General features: G+C 48.8%; 1 protein-coding gene across 4 annotated transcripts in view; it reads left to right on the top strand.

Annotated features, from left to right (window-relative positions):
- Positions 1-24,861, top strand: part of DNAH17 (dynein axonemal heavy chain 17) — a 12,633,448-nt gene that overhangs the window by 8,787,302 nt on the left and 3,821,285 nt on the right. For all 4 annotated transcript variants that reach the window (XM_078653923.1, XM_078653924.1, XM_078653922.1 and 1 more), the window contains one exon: positions 14,215-14,448. In XM_078653923.1, the coding sequence (XP_078510049.1) occupies positions 14,215-14,448 (234 nt within the window). The remainder of the gene's footprint in view (positions 1-14,214; positions 14,449-24,861) is intronic.

Here is a 24,861-nt window from a genome sequence, read left to right as displayed (position 1 = left end):
GGTAAGTAACTTGTTCTTCAGTTCTTCAGTTCCAATACTACCTTAAATACATCCAGGCAAGGCAGGTATGAAGCGTTAGGTGAACGGTACATACAGGAAACATGGGAGTTACTGTATAGATATTGGTACAGAAAAGGACACTGACGTTTTCTTAAGTGCTACTGACTTTTGGAAGTCTTTAACTGGGTCTTTAGTGTGCAAAGTCATGGAAAGTGCAATGCGTCAAAAGAAAACTTATCTTGCTGTTTGAAAGGCTCCCCAGCTGCCGTGATTCATCCGTTTTTTGAATTACTTCGAATGGAAGTTATTTAGTGCTGAACGATGAAGGCTGTTGTGGGATGGCGGTAGGCCTCGAATATGTAGCCCCAGTAAACTTCGGAGTTGTTTGCTGTAAGCAAATATTGTTTCCTCCGGCTCGCACAGTTAGGGAGGCAACACTGTGGCCTTCATTGAATGTTTCCAGTATACGGTTTGATTCACTGAGCAGACTGAAAGCCATGTTATTTCAACAAAATGTGGCCTTCATTTCGGCCCAAGAGACTTTTGATCTCCAGGTTGCAAGGTCTTCAGCAGAGATACAGGCCCTGGTTCGTACAAACTTCTTGATTCATTTTGGATAAATAGTTAATCGAATCTTTAACATGTCTGATATGAGTGGGATCGTACACATATTTAAGCGACTTGGATCAAGTCTCTTAACCACCTTTCAGACCATCTTCGGAGTAATTCCAGCCTTCATATACTCCGTACTTGGAAGCATTTTTAAGGGCTTCCTTTGGTCCTGCTTTCGGTAGCGGGCATCCTGATTTTAATATCTTGCTTCGCAATGGACGCTGCAATTCCTCAAGAAAAGGAGAGAACACTACTGGAACGACGTTGTCATGAACTTATGGTGATGTGCCTGACTATTAGAATGCCAAAAAAATAGCTCTACCTAATGTTTACAAACATTGCAATTAAGTCATAGAATGAGCTTGTCACTCAAGCTGAATATTGTGTCAAAACAAAGTACAAAAATTATCATGAATCCATTCTTTTAGTCAGCATTTATTTTGGTTCTGCTAATTTAATCAGAAAAAACAATAAGATACATGGATAAATTCTCTATACAATAAAGTATGTACAAAATGGTGATTGTGGCCCAAATGGTGATGATCACCCTGGACTTCCTCTCGTACAATCCATTCATACATGACTATGCCTTGTCTTCGAGAGCTGAGTGAGCATTGGTTCCTGGCTTTCAGACTGGTCTGGCTAGACTGTGTCCTGCCTGTGTTCCATTGACTCTTCTGCAGATTTGGCTGCGTGTTGAACCTCTGTTTGACTCTTCTATTGGTTGAGCCGCCGGACATAGAAGCGCTACTGGTGCCTTTGCAGGTCCACACGTGCAGTTGTCCACAGCGTATTCCCATGTTGATGATGGCATTTCTAGAGCCTCCACAGGATGCTTCTGCTCTTGTTGGGAGGGATATCGGCTCTGCTCCAGAGGTACAGGTATCGGTATCAGGCATGCAGGCATCCAATTCTTCCCCAGCGGCTGCCGCGAGAACCAGAGCTGAACATCTTTTCTCGCTGGACATGATACTGTAAGTTCTGGAGGGAATGCCATCTGTGGATACGATATTCAGCGATGTTGAGGCTTCAGCGCAGGATTCATTAACAATTTGACCTCTCCTGTGATGGGAACCGTTTGGCAACTTTTTAAACATTTACCAAATTGAAGGTCGAGTGTGACTTTGTTTTATTTTTTCTTCTCAGCTCTGACTGAGCTTCATGGCTTTAAAGCTGCTCAGTGCAATATTACAAGATATTCTGGTTTAGAGGAGCTTTTGAACGTTTTTTAGGGAAAAATGACTTTTCTTTTACTGACATTTTTTGAGGCTTTTAGAAATGCTCTATGCTTTTAATGACCGTAAGCTTTATCATTATCTAGCTGACCTTGTTGACCTTTTGATGAGTGGGTGTCATGTCCTTTAGGCTAGTCCTATCATGTATACCCCTATTACATACATTTGTCCCATCCACACGACAATAATGATCCTGAACAGGTGACCTTTTACCTAGGAGCTTTCTCCTGCCTCTTCGACACCGCGCTCTTGGTACTCTATCATAATCCATGTACCTAACGTACATAAACATGTCCCCAGGCACAGTAGAATTATTCTGTGTAAGGGTCACCACTTTTTTTCATCCTTGGTCAACAGCCAGCTGTACATGATCTCACTTGTTTATAAAAGCATTGGTGATTGTTTTCAAAACATTTATGATTGTTTTCAAAACATCCATGATTGTTTTAAAAACATATGGATTCTAGAAAAAAACTTGAAGTGACCACTTTAGTATAAAAAAAACTCCCTCCCTCCCATGTTTCCTGTCCATGTTTCCTGTCCACCCACCCCACCCCGAGAGCCTGGTCATCCAGGCCTCCAATTCCCAGACCGCGTTCCCGTCGGCCCCGCCGGACAGGGAATCCAAGAGGTATGAGCAGTATGGTAAAAAGATCTTCTCATCCCTTTGTCTGGGTCTGCGGTCTTCCAACACCGCATGCCTCTTGGGCCGTTACACCCACTCTCTGTGGGATACGGTCGCGGAAGTGCTGCCAGAGTGTCCGTTGGAGGTACGGGCCAAACTCGGCCAAGCCCTTGTGGAGGGCCGGGATGCAGCCAAATATTCCATCCGGTGTGGGCTGGATACCACCGACTCGCTAGGTAGAGCGATGGCAACGACGGTGGCGGTCAGACGCCACGCCTGGCTGAGGTCCGCCAACTTTTCGGCAGATGTCCAGAACACACTCATGGACATGCCGTTCGATGGCCGTCGCCTCTTTGGCGACAAAGCAGACCATGCGCTTGAGCGATTTAAGGACTCAAGGGCTACGGCCAAGTCCTTGGGCCCCTCGGCCCCGCGCCAGCAATCGGCTGCTTTTGACTCCTTTCGTGGCCACGGAAGGGGTGCGCCCACACGTGCCGCCAGCCACGCTCCGCAGGGCAATACCCAACGCGGTGGCGGCCATGGGAACCGCCGTCCGGGCGGTCGGGGGCAACGGCGAGGTCAATCCACCCCTTCCCCCGCAGCATCCGCCTCAAAACCCTCCTAGTCCGTGCTTTCAGGCCCATGTGACGCCAGTGGGGGGCAGGGTTCGCCATCACCACCTCCACTGGCGCACTGTCACTTCGGACAGGTGGGTGATGCAAATCGTCTGAAGGGGCTACTCCCTCCCCTTCGAGGCGACTCCTCCAGCCATGCCACCGCAGAACCACCGTGTATCGGGGGATCATTTGCGACTTCTGCAGGAGGAAGTTACGGCCCTCTTGGCCAAGGGGGCCATCGAGCGCGTTCCTGGGCCAGAAGTAGGGTGTGGTTGCTACTCCCACTACTTTCTGGTACCCAAGAAGGGCAAAGGGGGCCTAAGCCCGATCTTGGATCTACGGAACGTCAACGGCTTCCTCCGGAAGGAGAATTTCAAAATGCTGACACTGGCTCAGGTCTTAGCTGCCCTGGACCCAGGAGACTGGATGGTAGCGTTGGACTTGCAAGACGCTTATTTCCACATCCCCGTCCTGCCTGCCCACCGGCGCTACCTGCGGTTCATGGTTGGCCACGAGCACTTTCAGTTTACCGTGCTCCCCTTCGGCCTTACCAGCGCCCCACGGGTGTTCACAAAGGTGATGGCGGTGGTCGCAGCTCATCTGCACAGGTTGGGGGTTTCAGTCTTCACCTACCTCGACGACTGGTTGTTGAAGGCGCGCTCGCCCCAGACAGTCGTCAGCCACCTCCAGACTACGGCAGACCTCCTGCACCAGCTGGGATTCTCCATCAATGTGCCAAAGTCACACCTGTGCCCCTCTCAGAAGCTCCTCTTCATCGGAGCGGTTCTAGACTCGGCGCGGTTTTGGGTTTATCCACCCGAACAGCGGGTCCGGGATATTCAGGCTCTGATTCCCATCTTTCAGCCGTTATCCCGGGTCTCGGTCAGGTTGACGCTGCGGCTTCTGGGGCTGATGGCCTCCTGCATCCTACTGGTGCATCACGCCAGGTGGCGGATGCGGGCTCTGCAGTGGGACCTGAAGTTTCAGTGGGCCCAGCATCAGGGCAACCTGTCCGACCACGTCCTGATCTCGGAGGGCACTGCGAGACAGCTGCAGTGGTGGCACACGGACCGCGATTGGGTCAGCGGCAGATCCCTTTCCCTTCCCCAACCGGAGCACGTAGTTGTGACGGACGCGTCCCTCCAGGGCTGGGGAGGCCACATGGGAGAGGCAGAGATCAGAGGCCTCTGGTCTCCGGCGGAGGCCTGGCTCCACATCAACCTGTTGGAGCTCCGGGCGATTCGTCTGGCACTGAAGGCATTCCTCCCCTCTGTCCGGAGGAGTGTAGTGCAGGTGTTCACGGACAACACCACCTCCATGTGGTACTGCAACAAACAAGGCGGGGTGGGGTCGTGGACCCTTTGCCAGGAGGCTCTTCACCTTTGGCAATGGCTGGAACGCCAGGGCGTGACCCTGGTGGCTCAACACCTGGCAGGTTCTCTGAACGCCAGGGCGGACGAGCTCAGCCGTCGGTGCATGATGGATCACGAATGGCGTCTGAACTCGGACGTAGCGCAAGGCCTCTTTCAGCGATGGGGAGAGCCTTGGTTAGATCTATTCACCACCGAAGAGAACGCGCAATGTCATCAGTTCTGCGCGTTGGAATTTCCAAGGCGGCACTCGCTCGGAGACGCTTTTCGTCACGAGTGGAGTTGCGGTCTGTTGTACACCTTTCCGCCTATACCACTTCTGCCCAGAATGCTGAAGAAGATCAAGCGCGACCGGGCCCAAGTCATCCTTGTGGCTCCGGACTGGGCGAGAAGGTACTGGTATCCAGAGCTACTCAGTATGTCAGTCGATCCCCCGGTTCGTCTGCCTCTTCAGGAGGACCTTCTGTCGCAGCAGCAGGGGACGGTCCTCCACCCGAACCTGTCCAGTCTCCACCTCCATGCTTGGAGATTGAGCGCGACAGTTGAGGCCATTTGACTTGCCTCCTGAAGTCTGTAACGTCATTCTGGCAGCCAGGCGTCCCTCCACAAAGTCGGTATACGCCTGCAGGTGGAACAGTTTGTGGCATGGTGCACAGCAAAGGCTGTGGATCCTCTCAATGCCCCTCTTTCTGAGGTTCTTCTCTTCCTTCTTTCTCTTGCCCAGCAGGGCTCTGCTCTGGGCACTATCAAGGGCTACCTTTCTGCCCTTTCAGCCTTTCTCAGGCTGCCTGATCAACCTTCTTTGTTCAAGTCCCCTATTGTAAATAGATTTCTTAAGGGCATCACACACACGTTTCCTCCTGTTCCGTTTGTGATGCCTCAGTGGGACTTGAACCTGGTTCTTACGTTTCTGATGTGCGCTCCCTTTGAGCCACTTCACAACTGTCCGCTTCGCCTTCTCAATCAATCAATCAATGGCATTTATATAGCGCGCTACATACCCGTAGGGTCTCAAGGCGCTGGGGGGGGGGGGGGGGTGCCGCTACTGTTATGTTATGTTATGTTATGTTAATTGGGTTCTTCTATAGCGCAACGGCTACTCGCAATGGAGTGTCCCGGCGCTTTGGCGAAGAGGACCTTTAATGGAAAGGAAACATAACTGAGGTTAAAAGACTTCACAATTCATAAGTAAAAAGCCAGGTTTTTAATGCCTTCCTGAAGGACATCAGGCTGGGGGCTTGTCTAAGGGCAAGAGGCAATCTATTCCACGCATGTGGGGCCAGGTAGTGAAAAGAGCGCCCCCCTTGTCTAGTTCGTTTGATGGAAGGAACGGACATTAGAAACAAGGAGGCAGAACGAAGAGCTCTGCTCGGTTTATACAACGCAAGACGCTTTTTGATGTACCCAGGGCCTGAGTCATGAAGAGCCTTGTAAGTTAACGTCAAGCTCTTAAACAACACCCTTTTGGCTATAGGGAGCCAGTGCAATTCCCTCAGCAAGTTAGAGGCACTAGCTCTTCTAGGGAGACCATAGATAGCCCGAGCGGCTGAGTTTTGCACAACCTGAAGTCTCCTTACTAGGTATTTGGGGAGACCCAGATAAAGGACGTTAACATAGTCCATACGTGACCCTACCAATGCTTGGACGATAACCCTGCGATGGTTCACGGAAATCAGAGGGAGGAATTTCCTGAGCATCCTCAGGATGCCAAAGCATTTCCCAGCAAGACAGGCTATTTGGGGTCCAAAAGTCAACTCATTGTCGACAATGATGCCCAGATTTTTAGCCTTGGTGCTAGCGTTGGCAGGGGGAAACAGATCCTGAGGCCACCAACTCTTCCAGTTTGGTTCAGAGACACACCCGAAAAAAAGCAGCTCAGATTTGTCGGAGTTGCATTTCAGGCCGTGTCTCTTGAACCAATCAAAGACTGCTTCTAGGCAGCCTCTGATACGAGTCCCATCAAACATCTCGTTCCTGTTCTGAGTGAACAAGAGCTGGGTGTCATCAGCGTAAGACACGATCTGAGCGCCAAACGACTCCGCAACCTCTGCAAGGGGGGCCATAAAGATGTTGAAAAGCAGGGGACTAAGAATAGACCCCTGAGGGACCCCCACTTCCAGGGCTGACATAGCTGCGGAGTGAGGTGGCGCCCAGATCGTTTGCCGACGGCTGGCTAGAAATGACTTAAGCCAGTTCCACACCGTCCCCCTAAGACCACACTCCCAGAGTCGAATTAGGAGGGTATCATGGGGGACGGTGTCAAACGCCGCCGACAAGTCTAACATAACCAACATGGCCTTGCCTCCCGAGTCTAAGACCTCTCTAATGGCGGTGGTGACTTCCAGCAATGCGGTCTCTGTGCTGTAATTCGCACGAAACCCAGATTGCGTACTGTGCAACAAGTTGTTATTCTCGATAAAATCCGAGATAGATCGGTGCACATGTTTTTCCGCCACCTTCGCCAGAGCGGGGAGGAGAGAAATAGGCCTATAGTTGGCGTGTATGGTGGGATCAAGATTAGGTTTTTTAATTAATGGAAGAATAAGGGCACTCTTCCAGGCCTGTGGGACAATGCCAGACGATAGTGAAGAGTTCAAAATGGAGTTTATGGGTCCATTTAGCACAGAGGCTATTTTATTAAGACAGGAGATCGGGCAAGGATCTAAAGGGGAGCCCGATTTCAAGCCTGTCAGATAGTCTAATGAAGCGGCAGGGCTTAACTGCGGAAATTCCCCAAGAATGGGGTTAACAGAAAAAAGCGCATCAGGGTCAACAACCCGAGGCTGTTTAGAGTAAATGGCAAGGTCAGCTTGGATACTAGTTATTTTGTTAACAAAATAATGTGCAAGTTCATCAAGCCAAGGCTTAGAATGGCTCTGAACAGGAATGGCCAAAGATGGCGAAGTAAAGTCTCTAACAATTTTAAAAATCTCCTTACACGAATTGTCCGATTCATCTATCCGACGTTCGAGGTAAACTTTTTTTTCACTCCAAATCAATTTATGATAGGATCTTGTCAAATCTTTAAGTTTTACTCTCTCATGAGGGTGATAGTCTTTTCTCCAAATTCTTTCTGCTCTCTTACAATGTTGACGAGCTTCTTTAAGCTTAGATGAAAACCAGGGAGCAGAAGCACGTTTGTTTCTAGCTTCAACGGCTTTCTCGGGCACGAGATCCGCCAGTGTGGTTGTGAGCCATTCCGTATAAATGGGTAGGTCAGTTTCCACATTACCGGACAAAGTGCAAGGTGAGCGTACCAAAGCCTGAAGTAACGTTTCACTAGATAACAGATGGAAAGGCCTAAACATACGTTTAGCCGGAGTCACAGAATTCAATCTGGCAGGAGAGATACTAGAAAGACTAAAAGTAATTAAGAAATGATCCGACCATAATACGGGTTGGGGGGCAAATACATTAATCATAACCGTGGAAAAAACTTGGTCCAGAATATGGCCCTTATTATGTGTAGAATCGTGAACGAATGGAGTAAATCCTAAAGTTGCAGTAACCTCCATCAATTTTATTGTATCGGGATTCACGACCTCGTCCATGTGTATGTTCAAATCGCCTAACAATAGACAATGTTTAGATTTGAGACATGGCAAATTCTGCTCGAACAGCCAGGTCTTCAGCTTCTTCCTGAAGGAGAGGTGGTCTTGGGTCAGACGCAAGTCGGTCGGGAGGGAGTTCCAGGTCTTGGCGGCCAGGTAGGAGAAGGACCTTCCTCCTGTTGTCGCTCTTCGGATGCGGGGGACGGCGGCGAGGGCGTGGTTGGCTGATCGGAGGTGGCGTTTCGGAGCGTAGAAGTTGACTTGGCTGTTGAGGTAGCTTGGGCCTTGGTCGTGTAGGGCTTTGTGTGCGTGGGTGAGGAGGCGGAAGGTGATTCTTTTGTTGACGGGGAGCCAGTGAAGGTCTCTCAGAGGTCCGGAGATGTGGCTGGTTCGTGGGATGTCGAGGATGAGTCTGGCTGAGGCGTTCTGGATCCGCTGGAGTCTCTTCTGGAGCTTGGCGGTGGTACCGGCGTAGAGGGCGTTGCCGTAGTCCAGTCGGCTGGTGACGAGGGCCTGGGTGACGGTCTTCCTGGTCTCGGTGGGGATCCACCAGAAGATCTTCCGTAGCATGCGTAGGATGTTGAAGCATGATGAGGAGACGGCGTTGACTTGTCTGGTCATGGAGAGGGAGGAGTCCAGTATGAAGCCCAGGTTGCGTGCGTGGTCCGTCGGTTTGGGTGCGGTGCCCAGGGCGGGAGGCCACCAGGAGTCGTCCCAGGCGGAGGGTGAGGAGCCCAGGATGAGGACCTCCGTCTTGTCCGAGTTCAGTTTCAGGCGGCTGGTCGTCATCCACTCGGCTACCTCTTTCATCCCTTCGTGCAGGTTGGCTCTGGCGGCGGCGGGGTCGTTGGTCAGGGAGAGGATCAGCTGGGTGTCGTCGGCGTAGGAGATTATGCTGAGGTTGTGTTTGCGTACGATGGCCGCGAGGGGGCTCATGTAGACGTTGAAGAGGGTGGGGCTCAGAGATGATCCTTGGGGGACGCCGCAGATGACTTCGGAGGCCTCTGACTTGTACGGTGGTAGGCGGACTCTCTGTGTTCTTCCGTCGAGGAAGGAGATGATCCATTCCAGCGCCTTGTCCTGGATTCCGATGTTGCCGAGGCGCCGTACTAGGGTGCGGTGGCAGACCGTGTCGAATGCCGCGGAGAGGTCTAGGAGGATGAGGGCCGCTGTTTCTCCATTGTCCATCAGGGCTCGGATGTCATCGGTGGCGGCGATGAGGGCGGTCTCGGTGCTGTGGTTGGCTCGGAAGCCGGACTGTGAGGGGTCGAGGGATCCGTTCGTCTCGAGGAAGGCGGGCAGTTGCTTGTTGACGGTCTTCTCGATGACTTTGGCTGGGAACGGGAGGAGCGAGATGGGGTGATAATTCTTGAGGTCGGTGGGGTCCGCTGTTGGTTTCTTGAGTAGAGCGCTGAGTTCGGCGTGTTTCCAGCTCTCAGGGAAGGTGGCGGTGTCAAAGGATGTGTTGATGATGTCTCGCAGGTGGGGTGCGATGACAGCGTCGGCCTTGTTGAAGACGTGGTGAGGGCAGGGGTCGGTCGGTGATCCGGAGTGGATGGAGTTCATCGTGCGGATGGTGTCTTCGGTGCTGATCGGGGTCCAGGCGTGGAGGGTGGTGGTGGGGGGTGGTTGTTCGGTCATGGTGTGCGTTGGTTGGTTGTTGAAGCTGTTGTGTATGTCCGTGATCTTGTTGTGGAAGTATGAAGCGAGGGAGTTGCAGAGGTCTTGCGATGGGGTGATGTCGTTGTTTCCTGCGCTGGGGTTGGAAAGCTCTTTCACGATGTTGAAGAGTTCCTTGCAGTTGTGTGCGTTGTTGTCCAACCGGTCCTTGAATGCTGTTTTCTAGGCGGCGCGGATCAGCTGGTGGTGTTTCCGGGTGGCAAGTTTGAGGGAGGTTCTGTTGTCCGGTGTCGGTTCCCTTCTCCAGACTTTCTCGAGGGCTCGGCAGTTCTTCTTGGAGCTCTTGAGTTCATCGGTGAACCATGGGGCCTTCTTGCTGCCGGGTCTGCTAGGCGGGGTCCTCAGTGGGGCGAGTTCGTCTGCGCAGTTGCTGATCCACTTCGTGAGGTTGTCCGCGGCCTGGCTGGGGTTCGTTGAGCTGGCAGGAGGGTGCTGGCTCAGGGAGGTGGCGAGCTGGTGTGCTGTGATCTTGTTCCAGCTTCTGCGGGCGGCCTGTTGCTGGTGGTGGTGGGTCGTCGTTCTCTTGAAGGTGAAGTGGACGCAGCTGTGGTCCGTCCATTGAAGCTCAGTGGCGTGGCTGAAGTCGATGTCAGTGCTGGATGAGAAGACTGCGTCGAGTGTGTGTCCGGCGAGGTGGGTGGGGGTGGACACCAGTTGCTTGAGTCCCAGGTTGGCGAGGTTGTCGAGCAGGGTGCTGGTGCTGCGGCCTTCTGACTTTGAAGACTGCTTTCCTCGTTGCCATCACCTCTGCCAGGAGAGTGAGTTAGCTCCAGGCCCTTTCTTGTACTCCACCTTTCCTTTCTGTCCATCCGAACAAAGTGGTGCTGCGTACTAAGCCTTCTTTCCTGCCCAAGGTTGTCACGGCCTTCCACATCGGGCAGTCTATCACCTTGCCCACCTTCTTTCCGCCACCGCATCCCTCTAAAGAGGCAGAGCGGGTCCACCGTCTGGACCCAAAACGTGCGCTCTCATTTTACTTGGATCACACACGCCAGTTCCGGGTGGATGACCAACTCTTTGTTGGTTACGTGGGCGCTAAGAAGGGGAAAGCGGTGCACAAGAGGACCATCTCCCGGTGGATCATCTTGTGTATCCAGGCATGCTACTCCTTGGCTAGAAAGGAGCCCCCTGTTGGATTGCGGGCCCATTCTACCCGAGCCACGGCGACTACCACTGCCTTGGGCAGGGGAGTGTCCTTACAAGACATCTGCCAGGCAGCTACGTGGGCATCGCTGCACACGTTTGCAAGACACTACTGCCTGGACAGTCAAGTCCGGAGGGATGGCTTCTTTGGCCGTTCCGTCCTCCAGGACTTTCTGGTGTGATTATTGGTTCGCAGACCCACCACCGGGGTTGGTATTGCTGGGGTATCTATTCTAAGGTAAGGAATCTAATACTAACGTGTCTCTTTCAGATGCACAAGTTACTACTTGTGTAACGATATATCTGTAAGAGACATTAGTTAGTATTAGATTCCTTACCGACCCACCCATCCTCCCCGTTCTGCGAACCAATATCTGGGGTTAGGGTTATCCCCTTTCAGGGCCCTAGTTTCAATGGCACCAGTGTTGGTTTTTAACATGGCTCTGCGTTTCTGGCGCGGAAAAGCTGTGTCTAAGAACTGACGTCAGCACGCGGAGGCGGCGTCTAAGTACTCCGACGACATCATCACGGCGCCCACGACGCCGACGACGGACGCGGAGCCGCAGACGACGCCTACCGACGCGCAAGGGTACTTCTACGCAAAAGTTTCCGGATCCAGTCTGACGCCTAGGGATATTCTAAGGTAAGGAATCTAATGCTAACTAATGTGTCTTACAGATATATCGTTACACAAGTAGTAACTTGTGCTTTAGGTCATCCAAAACGTGCAGGTCCTGAGGGAGTCCTAGGAACTACACAACAGACTATCTACATAGTATACCTCATTTTGGTATACTACATAAAAATCCAGCTTCCTACACCTACCTTATTAACAGATATGCAGACAGTCCACGAGAATCTTCGCGAGGTGACGTGGCTCTTGGACATAGGCACCTGGGGGTCTTGCTCCCTGGGCATATTCAAACAATGTAAGTATGTAGTGGTCAGGGCACGCTTTGCTAGCCTCACATTGCTCCTCGCTGAGCGTACTATCACCCTGAACTGGCAATCGCACCACCCCTCCAGGTTTGAGACTTTTCAGGGTGCGGTACAGCGGTGGGTGAGGGGTGAGGGCATGGCCTTATGCTTTGAGAAGGTCTGGCATATCCTCAGACACCCTATCTCCCCTGCATGGAACGACCTCTTAGTCCACTTCTTCCCACTCACCCCGAGATGACACTCTGCCTCCATGAACCCTACGACACAGCCCTTCCTAAATCAGACCACTTTTTCTCTGTCTGGACTCCTTTGATAAACCCCCCTTCAGGGGCTCTCTCCCTTCCCCTAGTCTTGTTACTGTCTGCATAACTAAACCCTGTCCGAGCCCCATGCCTGGGCACTGACTACATCCCACATCATGCAGCACCCTGGTATCCAATCCCCTCCCCAGCACTCTCTCTATGTTGTTTCCCTCTAGACACAAGGTCTACACACGCTACTATTGAGCCGCCCATGTGAACAAGCAGCACCCCCAGCTCCCCAGTTTCGCGCAGAAGCCCACATCCTGGACCTCTCATACTCCTGTATGCTGAAGCGTTCACATGGAGACTCAATAAGACACTATGTAACCCTTGACCAGTCAATGTGTTTATTATTGATTGTTGAAAAAACCCAATAAAAATACTTGTTAAAAAAAAATATGTTTACACCTTCCCTGTCTATTATTCTTGTAGGACCAAATGGGTTCTACATGTATATATCTGAATTGTCATTTAGAGTGCTTTACAGAGAAACAGGTCTGACAAGAAACACCAAAATTTGCTAAGGGATTAACACCACTTCCAGTCAATCATACGTGAAAGAGAATGAAGCGGAGCATGAAATCACATTGAAAGTCTTGGGGTTTCTCATGCCACTCTTACCCGCGTTGAACAGCTCCTTGCAGCGGGACTTCATCTGACTTCTCTTATTTTGTGAAATGTCTCCAAAATACAGAAAGAAAAATATTCCTCTTTCTCCAATTTGTAGGGAATCTCTCACTGAGGTTCCTGCATGCAGGATTAGCTCATGGCGATCTGAGTCATAAAGTATTGCTATTACTGTTCCACTATAGGAGGGGACACCTGTGTGCAACACTTTAGCAGCCAGCCCATGTGCTTTCTGCACTGGCTTAGCTTTGGTCCCTAGACAGAACCCGAGTGCTCCTGTAAAAAAAGGTTGCACTGTCTCAGTCATGGAGATGTGAGGAGGCACTGGACGACACCCAGTATATGGATAATGAATTTTCTTGACACATTTTCCACCTTTGTTCTCAGATCATCTTGTTCCTGTGGCAGAGACTTAATGATATCTGTCTTATTGTCAAGATGAAGCACTTTGTTTTCTACCAACTGGACAGCTGTCTCTAAACCAGAAACCATAGGCTCTATTTTCTCAGGCAGCTCCTCCATTCCAGAGGCCAGTTTTCCACCTTGTCTACTTTATTTATATTTATTATAGTCTTCATAGTTTATCCAGTGCCTCTCTTGAGCATCGGCTCCAAGGTGCCAGGAGTTTCTGTACAATTGCCTCATTGCAGACAGGATTGTAGCCAGCAACAGAGTCTGATCAGTGGAGTTCTGAAGGGAGGTAGCTATATTGTCCGAATCTACGCTCTGCCTCCCATACATTCATTTTTATATATATTTAAGCTTATGTTTTAATAAAACCTCTATAGACAAACATGTCAATAATAAGCAAATTTTGTATAGTTGGCATTGCCTCACTTAGTTTGTGCATTCCATTCTAATCAAAAGTGCTTTATTACTACCTATAATGTTCAAAGCATAATGAATTTGTTGAAAAAATGCATTCATTAAAAGAAATATTACAAAAACTAAGTATTTCAGTATGCTATCACTGGTCGTCTGTGGCAGTAAATTAAAAAAGAAATGAGAAGTCTTGTTTTAGCAAACAATACTCAGATTTGCAGATTTAAGATGCCAGATTATATCACTATCCATTGACAAGGTAAACCACCAACCTTACATCAACCCGCCAACACTGTCGTATCATATCACTGCCTGATGTATTCACCATATTGTAAACAACGAGAAACAGTATGTATTCTTTAAAGGACACAAAGTAAGTGGCACATATTTTGAATTAATATAAATGAAAGTAAGTAAGCATCAATGAGGTTACCAGTAAATTCTACACTCGGTGCATGGAATGTTTGAATTGCCTTATTGCACATCTGCCTTGGACTATACCGGCTGTTACAGGCCCTCTCACTAGTTATGTGCTGCTCTGGCATGTACCTCAGGCCTTTAACAACCGGTATAGCCCTTGACCGCAGGCTATTGTAAAATGCCCTATTTGAAGTACCTTACCCCATATTATTACCCTAGATGTGTGTTTCAATTTCAAAAGATTGCTTTGTTTGTCTGTTTTGCTTTATAGCCCGAAGTGAAGAGCTCCATCAGTCTCTTCATGTCGTATGTTCATAAAACTGCAAATGAGATGTCAAAAGTTTATCTTGCTTCAGAGAGACGTTATAACTATACAACACCAAAAACCTTTCTTGAACAAATCAAACTTTACCAGCATCTTCTTGCCATGAAAAGGAAAGAGCTGATTGCTAAAATAGAGAGACTGGAAAACGGTTTGACCAAACTACAGGACACCTCTTCTCAGGTGCGTACACAGTCCCAATTTAGCAGAGAAGCATTGCCTCTTTTTAGAATGTAAAACAGTCATTTTTTGTTGTTGTTTGTTTTGATATTCTTTCAATTCCACTGTGTCTTGTGTTCCAGTAATGACCAATGGCAGAGGAGATTATATACATACCAGACAAGGGAATGCATTCATATCAAAAGGGGTTGTAAAATGTTAATTGTGTTAATTTTAGTGAAAATCTTTCACCCAGGAAATAGGTCACCTAAAATGAAAATTACCTTTCTTCAAGTTATAAATGCATTAGTGAGTAAGTAAGTACATTTCTGATAGAGACTTCCAATCACAGATTCCTCAGGCATCAGACCGGATCCACAGTACCGCTGCGTGCTGGATGGCGATTCTGTGCAGCTCTGCACTGATGCTGTTCTGCTCCTGAAGCAACGTGCAAGGGTCGTCAATCCCCAAGACGACAGGTTTTAAGCCCTATAGGAATTGTCATAAACAGATGTCTGTAACAGATCCTCACGAGATTTGCCTGTAGTGTCTAGGGTCGAACCACGACTTCAAGATCTGCCGAGACTTCGCATCAATGAACCCAAAGGCCATCAGGGAATGGAAGATGAAACTTTGTCACCAAGCACAAGAAGACGCAGCGCTGGAACAACTCCAACTTCTGAGCTCGATCCTGGCCCCTCTCCCACTCCCGAAGTTAAGGAAGCGGCTCTAAAGGTTTGTCTTTGTCGCACTCCAAAACCTCAGGTAGGCATAAAAAACGTAAGCAGTTGAAGTGCCATCTGATCCTTCAACGATTCCCTCTACCTTGTCAAAACACGTGGGTGTTGCCTAAAGTTACATTCCTGCTCCTAAAGTTGGCAGACATGTTGAGCCGATTCTGCAGCTGGTCCTGGCACAGCCCAAGTTTTTGGATCCTTCAGCCAGGCTGCATCAGATTGAAGAGATCTACATAGCTATGCTGCAACTCCTCAGGTCTCTACTGACTCCCTCTAGCGTGCCTTTGTGCCCGCAGCACGGAGAGGCCTTCCACCTGCTTTACCGTCTGTGGGTTTGCCCTCAGCACCAGCTGGACCTTCTGAGCTTCTTTGACTTTCGGCTCCAATACCGAAGCTGCCCCTTGCACCCATGACCACTCCCGGTCCTGGTATGTTGATGCTGATGCCGACTTCGCTTTTGAAGAGATGGACCTGATAGTCCTCTTAGATGCTGACACAACACAGATCTGACTTTACCCAGCATCACAAGTTAATTTGACCAAGGTTTCTGCACTTACTTTACAACAAGGCAGGCCCCATTCTTTACACTCTCTTTTTGGAACATAGGGCCACATGCATCAATGAAAATACCGATCGCAAACGGGCAGATTCTTCTTTTGCGACTGGTATTTTTGCATTTGAGATGCATCATCTCAAATGCAAAAATAGCAATTCAAATAGTAATCGCTAAATTCACGATTACTTTAATTGCGATTGCATTTAAGGAATCGCAAATTACAATTCCTTAAATGCAATGCATTAACAATAAAATTGCGATTACGCAAATAGGAATTGCAAATTACCGTCAATTCCATGTTGATGGTTGTGAGAAGTTGGCCTGATATGCAGTGCTCACTATTCTAGTGATCACTATGTATTGATGATTGGTTGTAAGTCAACCTGATAGACCAGCTATCCTAGTAGCATGGACACGTGCAGTCTTTAGGCTAAACTCTAGAGGGCGTGTTAAGCCAGCTGTTTTACCATCACATTTACCCCTTGAACACCAAGTGAAAGGACACCACACAAGTTGTTATGAAAATAAAAGTATATTTATTTATAACAAGACTACCCTGAACTCTTTATGAGTCAGGGAGCTAAGCACAATACAAAACTCTTGAAGAAATACTTAAAGTCGCACAATTTACACAAATGCCCGAGGGGCACGAAAAACCATATACTACAAAAGTGGAATACGAATTACTAGCAGGTAAGTAACTATTCTCAGAGGCTTTGGGATCGCTAGGACTAGACTACTGAACCTTTAGATTACAAGCAGGAGGCCTAGGGAGATCGGGTGCAGAGTGTGCACTCTCACGCGGGATGCGGAACAAAGTCTATGGAGGCTAGTAAATGCAAAGTTACAGTTATCAGACGAATCCGACTAGATAGGCTGAAAACGAAAAAGGATATGGACCCTTAGATAGTTAAGCTATGCTGGAGCACTGAAATGCTTAGGTTACCTAGCCCAGGGGCTGCGGCTGCATAGGTCTGAAAAGACGTCGGGAATCCTTGTTACAGTCTATGGAGCCTGAAAGAAGAAGTTGCTGGCAGGCGACCAGTGAAGAGATTCGGAGGGATCCAAGCCTGGATCGGTGAAGGAGACCTGTAAGCAGAGGGGACCAAGTTCTGAATCACTAGCCAGTGATTAGGTGGGCACCAGGATGGCACCGGACGAAGTCACCTCGACCAGGTGAGTGGGCGACGCTGGGCTCTGCAGTCTCTCGGACCAGGAGGCGTTGTCGGCGACCAGGATGGAGGTGCGAGTTGTCCCACGATGGTATCTGCTGTCGACGTCGCTGGACCCAGGATTGGGGCAACAACTCTTGGCAAATGCAAGCCCACGCGGTGGACTCAAAATGGCGTCTGGAGTGGACCAGGAGGGTCCGGGGTGCTCCTCTGCTGGAGGGGAGCAAGGGCCAGTCTGGAGCAACCAGACCAGCGGTGTTGTCGTCGTAGTTCGTCGTCAGAAGGGCCACTAGCCAACGGGCAAGTGTCCTGGACAACGCGGTGAGCAGCAAAGAGCAGAAGGGCCCCATGCAGATCTCATGGATGCTGGGGGGCTGGACTTCGGTGCTGGAGCTGCTCAGGGTTGGGGCTTCTCAAACCCCAAAGCACTCACTCGAGGGTCCCTCGGCGGTCGTGCTGAGCAAGCGTCGTGCAGTCTTGAAGATGGCCGGTCCCTCGAGGTCTCGTCACACCCACGAATCTCAGCGTGGCTGATGATGTAGGTAGAGGTCAGAGGTGCCAGGGAAGCCGGTTCTCGTCAAGCTGAGCAGTCTTGATCCGGAGGAGAGACTTACAGCAAACCGCAATGCTTGGTTGGTGCCTGCTGCTGCAGGGTGACTACTCCTTAGTCACAAGGGAGAAATCTTAGGAAGAAGTCTTGAGTTCCTTTCGTGGAAAGTAGGTTCAGGATTCAAAGATGATCTGATTTGGAAGGGGGCCTGCTCCTACCTTTATCCTGAGAAAAGGGGCTGGCACGCGACTAAGTCCTGCCCTATGGGTGGGACTAGGAGGGGGGTGGTTACACCCCTCTCCTTTGTCCGGTCTCTCCCCAGCTCAGGGGCTGGTGTGCCCCAGGAACTGGTTTGAGCCGGCATATGCACAGTGAGCACCGGGGTGCCACTTGCAGTCACCTTCCTCAATAGCCCTGCCTACCTGGGATACACAAAACCCTGTCTGGGATGGTGCTGGCACCGCCCCTGACAGGAAACCCTTTGTCCAAGCACTCCTCGCTGGAAGGACTCCCAGCAGCAGGAGGTCAGACTTGTGTCTCGGTGGCAGCATCCATTTTGTGGAGCTGAGGCTATGTTCAACTTTAACCGGGGTTACAGGCTACCAACATGTCTTCTCCCTCTAGAGGGGTGGAATGCTACCCCCGTCGCCAGAACTGGCGAGGGGGTAGTATTCCAAAGCGTATGACACCTTACACGACATGTTTAGATATTGTCAGACCAAAGTTACCATAACCGCAAGGATTATAAGGCACTTAAGAGTATATGGTCTGACGCTATCATGGAAACGGCTAAGGGATAGATCCCGAAAGCCGCAGACAGGCTCAGCTCATGCCAGAGCACTATCCCACACGATTCCAAGCACTCTGCCTCCAGGATTGTTAAGGCCTGCCATAGGAGTGACTGATAGGAGATCTGTGTGCCCATTTTAGTTTAGATATAGGTATACTATATCTAAAGCAAAGGGTGATTACACCACCTTGCCCCAGCTGTCAAGCAGCTAGTTGTGTCAGTTTAGTTTGTCAGCCCAGGGGTGGCATAATACATGCTGCAGCCCCTGGGAGACTACTGGGTGCACTTCTGCCCTGGGTACAGGGACTTGGAGAGGGCCCAGTGCCAATTCAGTACCTGGGTACAATTTGGAATAGAGAGAACAGCTAGGCTGTGGGTCTGATTAGCAGGCCCACAGCCAGGGAAAGTCGTAAACCAGTGAAGCAAAAAGCAAAAATCTGGGTGATCATAGGATTGCAGACCCTACTCTCCTACAATGGTAATTTGCGAATTCTTTAAAAAATGCACTAAAGTGCATTTTTCAAAGTTCCATGTTACACACACACATGCCCTTGGGGCATTTGTGTGCGTAACATGTGTTAAAATGGAAATTTCAGGGTTGCAGCAGGGTGTCCTTTGGGCACCCTTGCACCCTTGAAATTGCATGCGCAATGTGCGAGATTCTATTGGGTACTCACAAATTGCGCATGCAATTCCCATTCATTCCAATGGGCCACTAGGACCATAGAAATGAATTGAAAGCCATTCCTTAATTGCGACTCGCAATTTGCAACTTAAAATTAAGGAATGTGTAGGTATAGCTATTTTTTTAGCAATTCCTGCATGCATAAGGAATTGCAATTCCTTAAAAATCGCGATTTAGGAATTGCAATTCCTTTCTTTTATCTCCTCCTGGCCCAGACATGGAAGGCCTATAAGGCTACCTTTCCGAGAGACCTGGGCTAAGTCTTACATTGGCCCACCAGTTAATCAGCAAATTGCCAGCTGCTACTGCCCTGTCCCAGGTGACCTGGCATTTTTGTCACAATGCCCCCCCTCAAGAGAGTCAATTTTGCAATCTTCCACTAGCCGTACCAATCCCAACAATTTCCCTACTACTCCCCTGACAAGGAATCAAAAATAGTAGAAACTTTTGGGAAACATTTATCTCTACAACCAGTTTGGCCCTGTGACTGATCAACACCTCCTGTTTGCTGGGCCGCTATTCTCATGCCCTTTGAGACACAGTGACACTTGATGTTCCAGAAGAACTTTGCCCTGCTCTTTCATAGGCAATTCAGGACAACTCTTTGTGGCTTGAACACCATCTACTCCTTTGTAAGGACTAAAAGCACCAGCTTTGCCTTTTGTAGCTATGCATGGCTGTAATCAACTGGCTTCTTGGGTGATGCCCAGTTCTCCCTGATGGACATGCCTTTCAATGGAACTTGATTGTTTGGGGACAAGGCTGACTCTGTCGTTGAACGTTTTTAGATTAGGGCTAGAGCTTCTGAAGGAAGTGACCCACAGCACCGGGATACCCCGTTGGGGGTAGCTTTGTGCCGGGATCCAAGAGAAGGCCCTGGACTGGACCGCCTCCTTCCTCTCCAGCAGTACACAGAGCGTCCACCCCCCTCATCAGCTCCGAAGCCACCAAGATCATCTGCGGCATTCCCCAGGGCTTACCCCTCAACCCTACACTGTTTAACGTGTACATGGTACCACTCGCGCACGTCGCCCGACTACACAACCTCAACATCATCTTCTACGCCGATGACACCCAGCTGATCCCCTCCCTCACCAAGGACCCCCACATCACCAAAACCAATCTCCACGAAGGAATGAAGGCCGTCGCCGAATGGATTAGGAACAGCTGGCTGAAGCTGAACTCAGACAAGACGGAGGTCCTCATCCTCGGATCCACCCGCTCGGCCTGGGACGACTCCTGGTGGCCGACCGCACTGGGAACAGCTCCAACACCCACTGATCACCCACCGATCACGCACTCAACCTAGGGGTCATCCTCAACTCCACCCTCTCCATGACCAAGCAGGTCAACGCCGTCTTTTCCTCCTGCTTCAACACCCTCCGCATGCTCCGAAAGATCTACAAGTGGATCCCCAGCGAAACGAGAAGAGCGGTCATCCAGGGCCCTCGTCAGCAGCAGATTGGACTATGTAAACGCCCTCTATGCAGGAGCCTCGGCCAAACTTCTGAAACGGCCGCAATGCATCCAGAACGTCTCTACACGCCTGATCCTCAATAACCCTCGCCGCATCCACATCACACCCCTCCTGAGAGACCTGCACTGGCTCCCCGTCAATAAGAGGATAACCTTCAAGCTCCTCACCCATGCACACAGGGCACTTCACAACACCGGACCAGCGTACCTCAACAGACGACTCAGCTTCTACTCCCCCACCCACCAGCTCCGCTCTGCCGACCTCACCCTCGCCACAGTCCTCCGTATCTGAAGTAGGGGTGGACAGAAGTTGCGTAAGGGACTCTTGCGGAGAGGCACGGAGATTGAACCAATCTTCGTGCCTCTCTGCATATTTCCGTTACGCGCCGCCCGCCACCCACCCTGGCGAGGAATGCGCATGCGCAGGCTCCCGCGCATGCGCAGTTCCCAGATGAAGCCGCGATGGGCAAGGATGCGCCCGCATTAAGGTAAGTTTAATTTCAAATTTCATTTTAGCCTTTTAAATATCATTAAATACGGCAGGCGGGAGGCGGGCAACTGGCGGGAGGCAGGCGGCCAACTTACGTTCTGCCCCCCGAATGTGTGGAAATTTGCCTAGTTTCTCCGCCTTCTTTGCGGAAGACGGAAGGGGCAAATCTCAGCACATTCCGTGGGCGGAACAGAGATGTCCGCCCACCCCTTTACTGAAGAGCAACCTCCAGCGGCAGATCGTTCTCCCACCTCGCCGCCAAGACCTGGAACACCCTCCACATCCACCTACGGCAGACCCAGGACCTGCTGACCTTCAGAAGACTCCTCAAGACCTGGCTACTCGAGCAGTAGCAGCATTCCCCACCCTTTATAAATGCCATGGTTGATTGATTGGTTGGTTGGTCAAGTGATCCTTCAAATCATCATCCGTCAGATAAATATCATCTATATGGGACTGTAGTGTAGTTCCTATATTCTCAATAGGCTCTGCGCATTGGAATAATATATTCAGCAGTGTAGACGTAGGACTGAGGTCGACTAGGTCTCTACTGACTATATTAGACTTAAGGTTTTCCAGCTAGCTCAGAGGTCACTAGAAACTTTCTCGAATAAACGAGGAGGAGTTTAACCTCCCTGGATAGACCAGAAGGGATTAGCTTCCGACAACCATATAACATGACAACTTTGCTCCCTCAGAATAAGAGTGTATCTCTAGAGTCGTGTGAAAACAATAGACAGCTATTTCACTCAGTCAAATGTGCGTACTTAGTTTCACCAGAATGCAGAGAAAAGAAAGACGGGCGTTTTCAATAAAAGGTGTAATTTATTGAGCAGTCTTCTTCCTCATACAAGAGAAATGAATTGCCACAATTGCAATACTCATAGTAAAGTAAAGTGCGTACAGTAAAAGGAGTATTATGAAATAATACTGTAAAAGCATTGATATGGTTTCTTAGCCATATGATACTTTAATATAGATAAAATATATACATACATATATACATTGACTAACGTACTCAACTGGTGCTTCTAAATACGCCTACCCCGGTGTACCTGACCTAAGCCTAATACGTGGGAAGGAGCAAGTAAGTAGCAGTTTTAAGTTAAGTTTGTTTTGCCAAGAATCTGACTCAAGAATTCTCTTTAAGGGTTTAGTCAGCTCCGTGCCTGGGTAATAGAAAGCAGGAGGTCTGGTATCTCTCTCTCAGGACTCGATATCCCAGTAACCCGCGAAGGTATCTGGAAACACCGGAGCTGGATTTCTCGGCAGGAGAAAAGACAGCGTCTCTCTCAGTGCGTCAAAGAGGAGGGGCAGCGTCCGTGGGCACTCGCATCAGCTGGGCTCTCGGGCAAGTAGATAGCTGCTCTGCTCCAAAACCACCACCGTGTCTTTGCTTAAGGCAACGTTGGTATATTTATACCTGAAAGGTGCCGGGTTTGACGTAAGGTTGGACATAAGACGTCAATAAAGATGTCATTAAGAACTGGCCGTTCTTACAGTGCTTTACAGGAGTTCTAGGATGAAATCAAAACAAAAGCAAGGGGGATTTCCCAGGTTGCTGGAGGTTTTGGTTTGTTTAGAGAACTCGTTGTGCTTTCTAGGAGGCTGGGGGAGTAGCATTGCTTAATGTGACTGCATGTGTTACGACTGAATATGGATATGATTATTATGCCGTTGTATGGATATTATTGATTATAACCGGACAAGTGCATAAAATAGGATTATCGGTTTAGGCTCCTGGATAAAAACACAATACCCACTCCACGAACTAATGTCCATCATTACTAAAACTAAGCAATAGTAAACATTTAGAGGTGCATGTGTATTCCAACCAACCCCAAAATAAATTTTTTGCATTTGAAATGGTGAATGTGAAATACATGAAAATGATATTGGTACTGTACGCTTTTCAAGCAGTGTAATCATTCAGTTAAAATAATGCATATATATGATTAGCAGAACGATTTGCGAAATTTACACATGAAATGGCTCTTAATACAGAAAAGAAGGGCGAGACCATTCCATCACATATAAATACAGTCGCTGTAAATGTGCTAGAGGCTGAGGTAATATATTGTCTCTAGAGTTCCTAAAAATAGAAGCTCTGTTCTTTAAGAATAGTTCTACTTTAAGCAGAGTACAAGTGCCAGAAAAAAGTAAATATTTTGGATTTGGGAAAAAAAAAGAATTTCGCTTTCAGGGGAAAAAATAGTTCCAAGTATTTTCAGTAGCTTTTGTTTATCAAAGCTGAAGGCCAAATTCAGAGTTCAGTGCTCGTTTGCTTAAAAGTTATTCTTTTTGTTCAGGGGAGAACATCATTTCAGACAGATTCGCAAAAAAGTTGTCTATGGCTTCAGGTGAAAGCTCGATCAAGTTTGAAAATGCCGCAACTGAGCAGTCTCGAGCATGATTGCTATCGTCGATGTCAGGATCAGCAATGCTCACAGAAGGTCGTACCTGGGTGATGTTGCTCTCATCTCGTACTTCACAACCACCTAATCGTAGTGTAGAAGTTTCAACGAATGCCGTCATCAGGATGGGTAACCGCTGGGGACAACACGATGCATGAGCCGTTACAGGACTTAGCAAAGTATCTGTATCCAATGGTACTGCTGATGGTAGTGTAAGACAGACGTCCAACACGCATTCTTCTCCGCATAGCATACATCGAAGCACAGGTAAGATGAAATTCTGCCAGATTGGTCTGAATGAAAGAAACCATGTCATATTCAGATCTCTTAGCCGGGCTAATCCAAGGACTTTAGTTATGCGGTCCCGATAGCGTATAGCCAGGATCGTTTCTTCCATTGTTGCTGGAGTCTTGTCTGCGTTTTGGCTTGCCATATCGAAGCAGAAGTATCAAAAATAAAATGCCTGCTACGAGTCCCAACAGAAGTGGTAGGCCGCCAAAGACAGAATGGACAAAATTAAGAAAAATGCCCAGAACTGTTTTGAAGGGTGTTAACAGTCCCGAAAAAATTGTCTTAAATACATGTGGGATACCACTGGTATCAGACATATTTAGGATTTGGCTTAGCATTTCCGCGAAATGCAGGGGGCAATTTGTTGATAAAAGTGTATGTATCTCTGCCGTTGTCCTTGCAACTTGCAGATCATAGGTTTCTTTTGATGACGTCAAGGGCACAGTTGTCTGTAAAAGAACAGACTTCATTCTGCTGAAAGTATCAATTCGAATAGAAGAGATATTCAAAAAAGGCCAAATTTTCGCCTCTGTGTCTGGAGTGCTGTTTGGATACAATACTTGCATACAGCAAGTGACCATGGAACTAACGCTCACAAGATAAGCTTTTCCTGGCACCATGCTGCAACAGGTGTGGTCCACTATTAGAATATAGCTCCCGTTAAAAAGCCGTCTAAAGAATGGCTCTATTCGTGTTGCAGGTGTGCCATGCTGGTGACATGAAAGTTATTTGAATTCCCCTCACAGGCCCCATGCAAGTTAATACCTTGACACAGAAGTATACCGCTTAGTGATCGTTTACAATTGCTACCACTAAGAAATACATTCTGTTTCTTTTCACTATAACATGTGTGTGTGTAAGGCAATTTCCATGATGACTTAATGTACCCTTTACCCAACCTTTCATACTGGCCTGCTGGTATATACTCTTGACAGTATTTAAATTGGAAAGTTGTTATCGGAATTGTAATTATTCCGTGTATTATCCATTCAATGACAGGTCGTTCTGACATTGTCAATGGCAATCTCTCAAGTTTTTCAATGCTCAGAATTGTATATTCTGCTCCTTTTTGTGCCAAGCTGATTTGTGTATCAGTAAGGTTAAAGATAGAGAATAATGACGTTGTGTTGATTAAACGCCAGGGCACGTAGCCTGAACACAGATTTTGCAATGTCCAGCCAAGCTGTACAATGGAACGTAATTGGGACTGACCGTGTTGTAACATTAGTAAGTCCTGCTCTATTATATCAATAGCAGATGATACAATACTGTCCAG

The sequence above is a fragment of the Lissotriton helveticus genome, chromosome 7 (genome assembly GCF_964261635.1).
Source record: "Lissotriton helveticus chromosome 7, aLisHel1.1, whole genome shotgun sequence".
Classification (NCBI taxonomy): Eukaryota; Metazoa; Chordata; class Amphibia; order Caudata; family Salamandridae; genus Lissotriton; species Lissotriton helveticus.
Note: the sequence above shows the minus strand (reverse complement) of the source record. Positions and strands in the feature narration are given on the sequence as shown.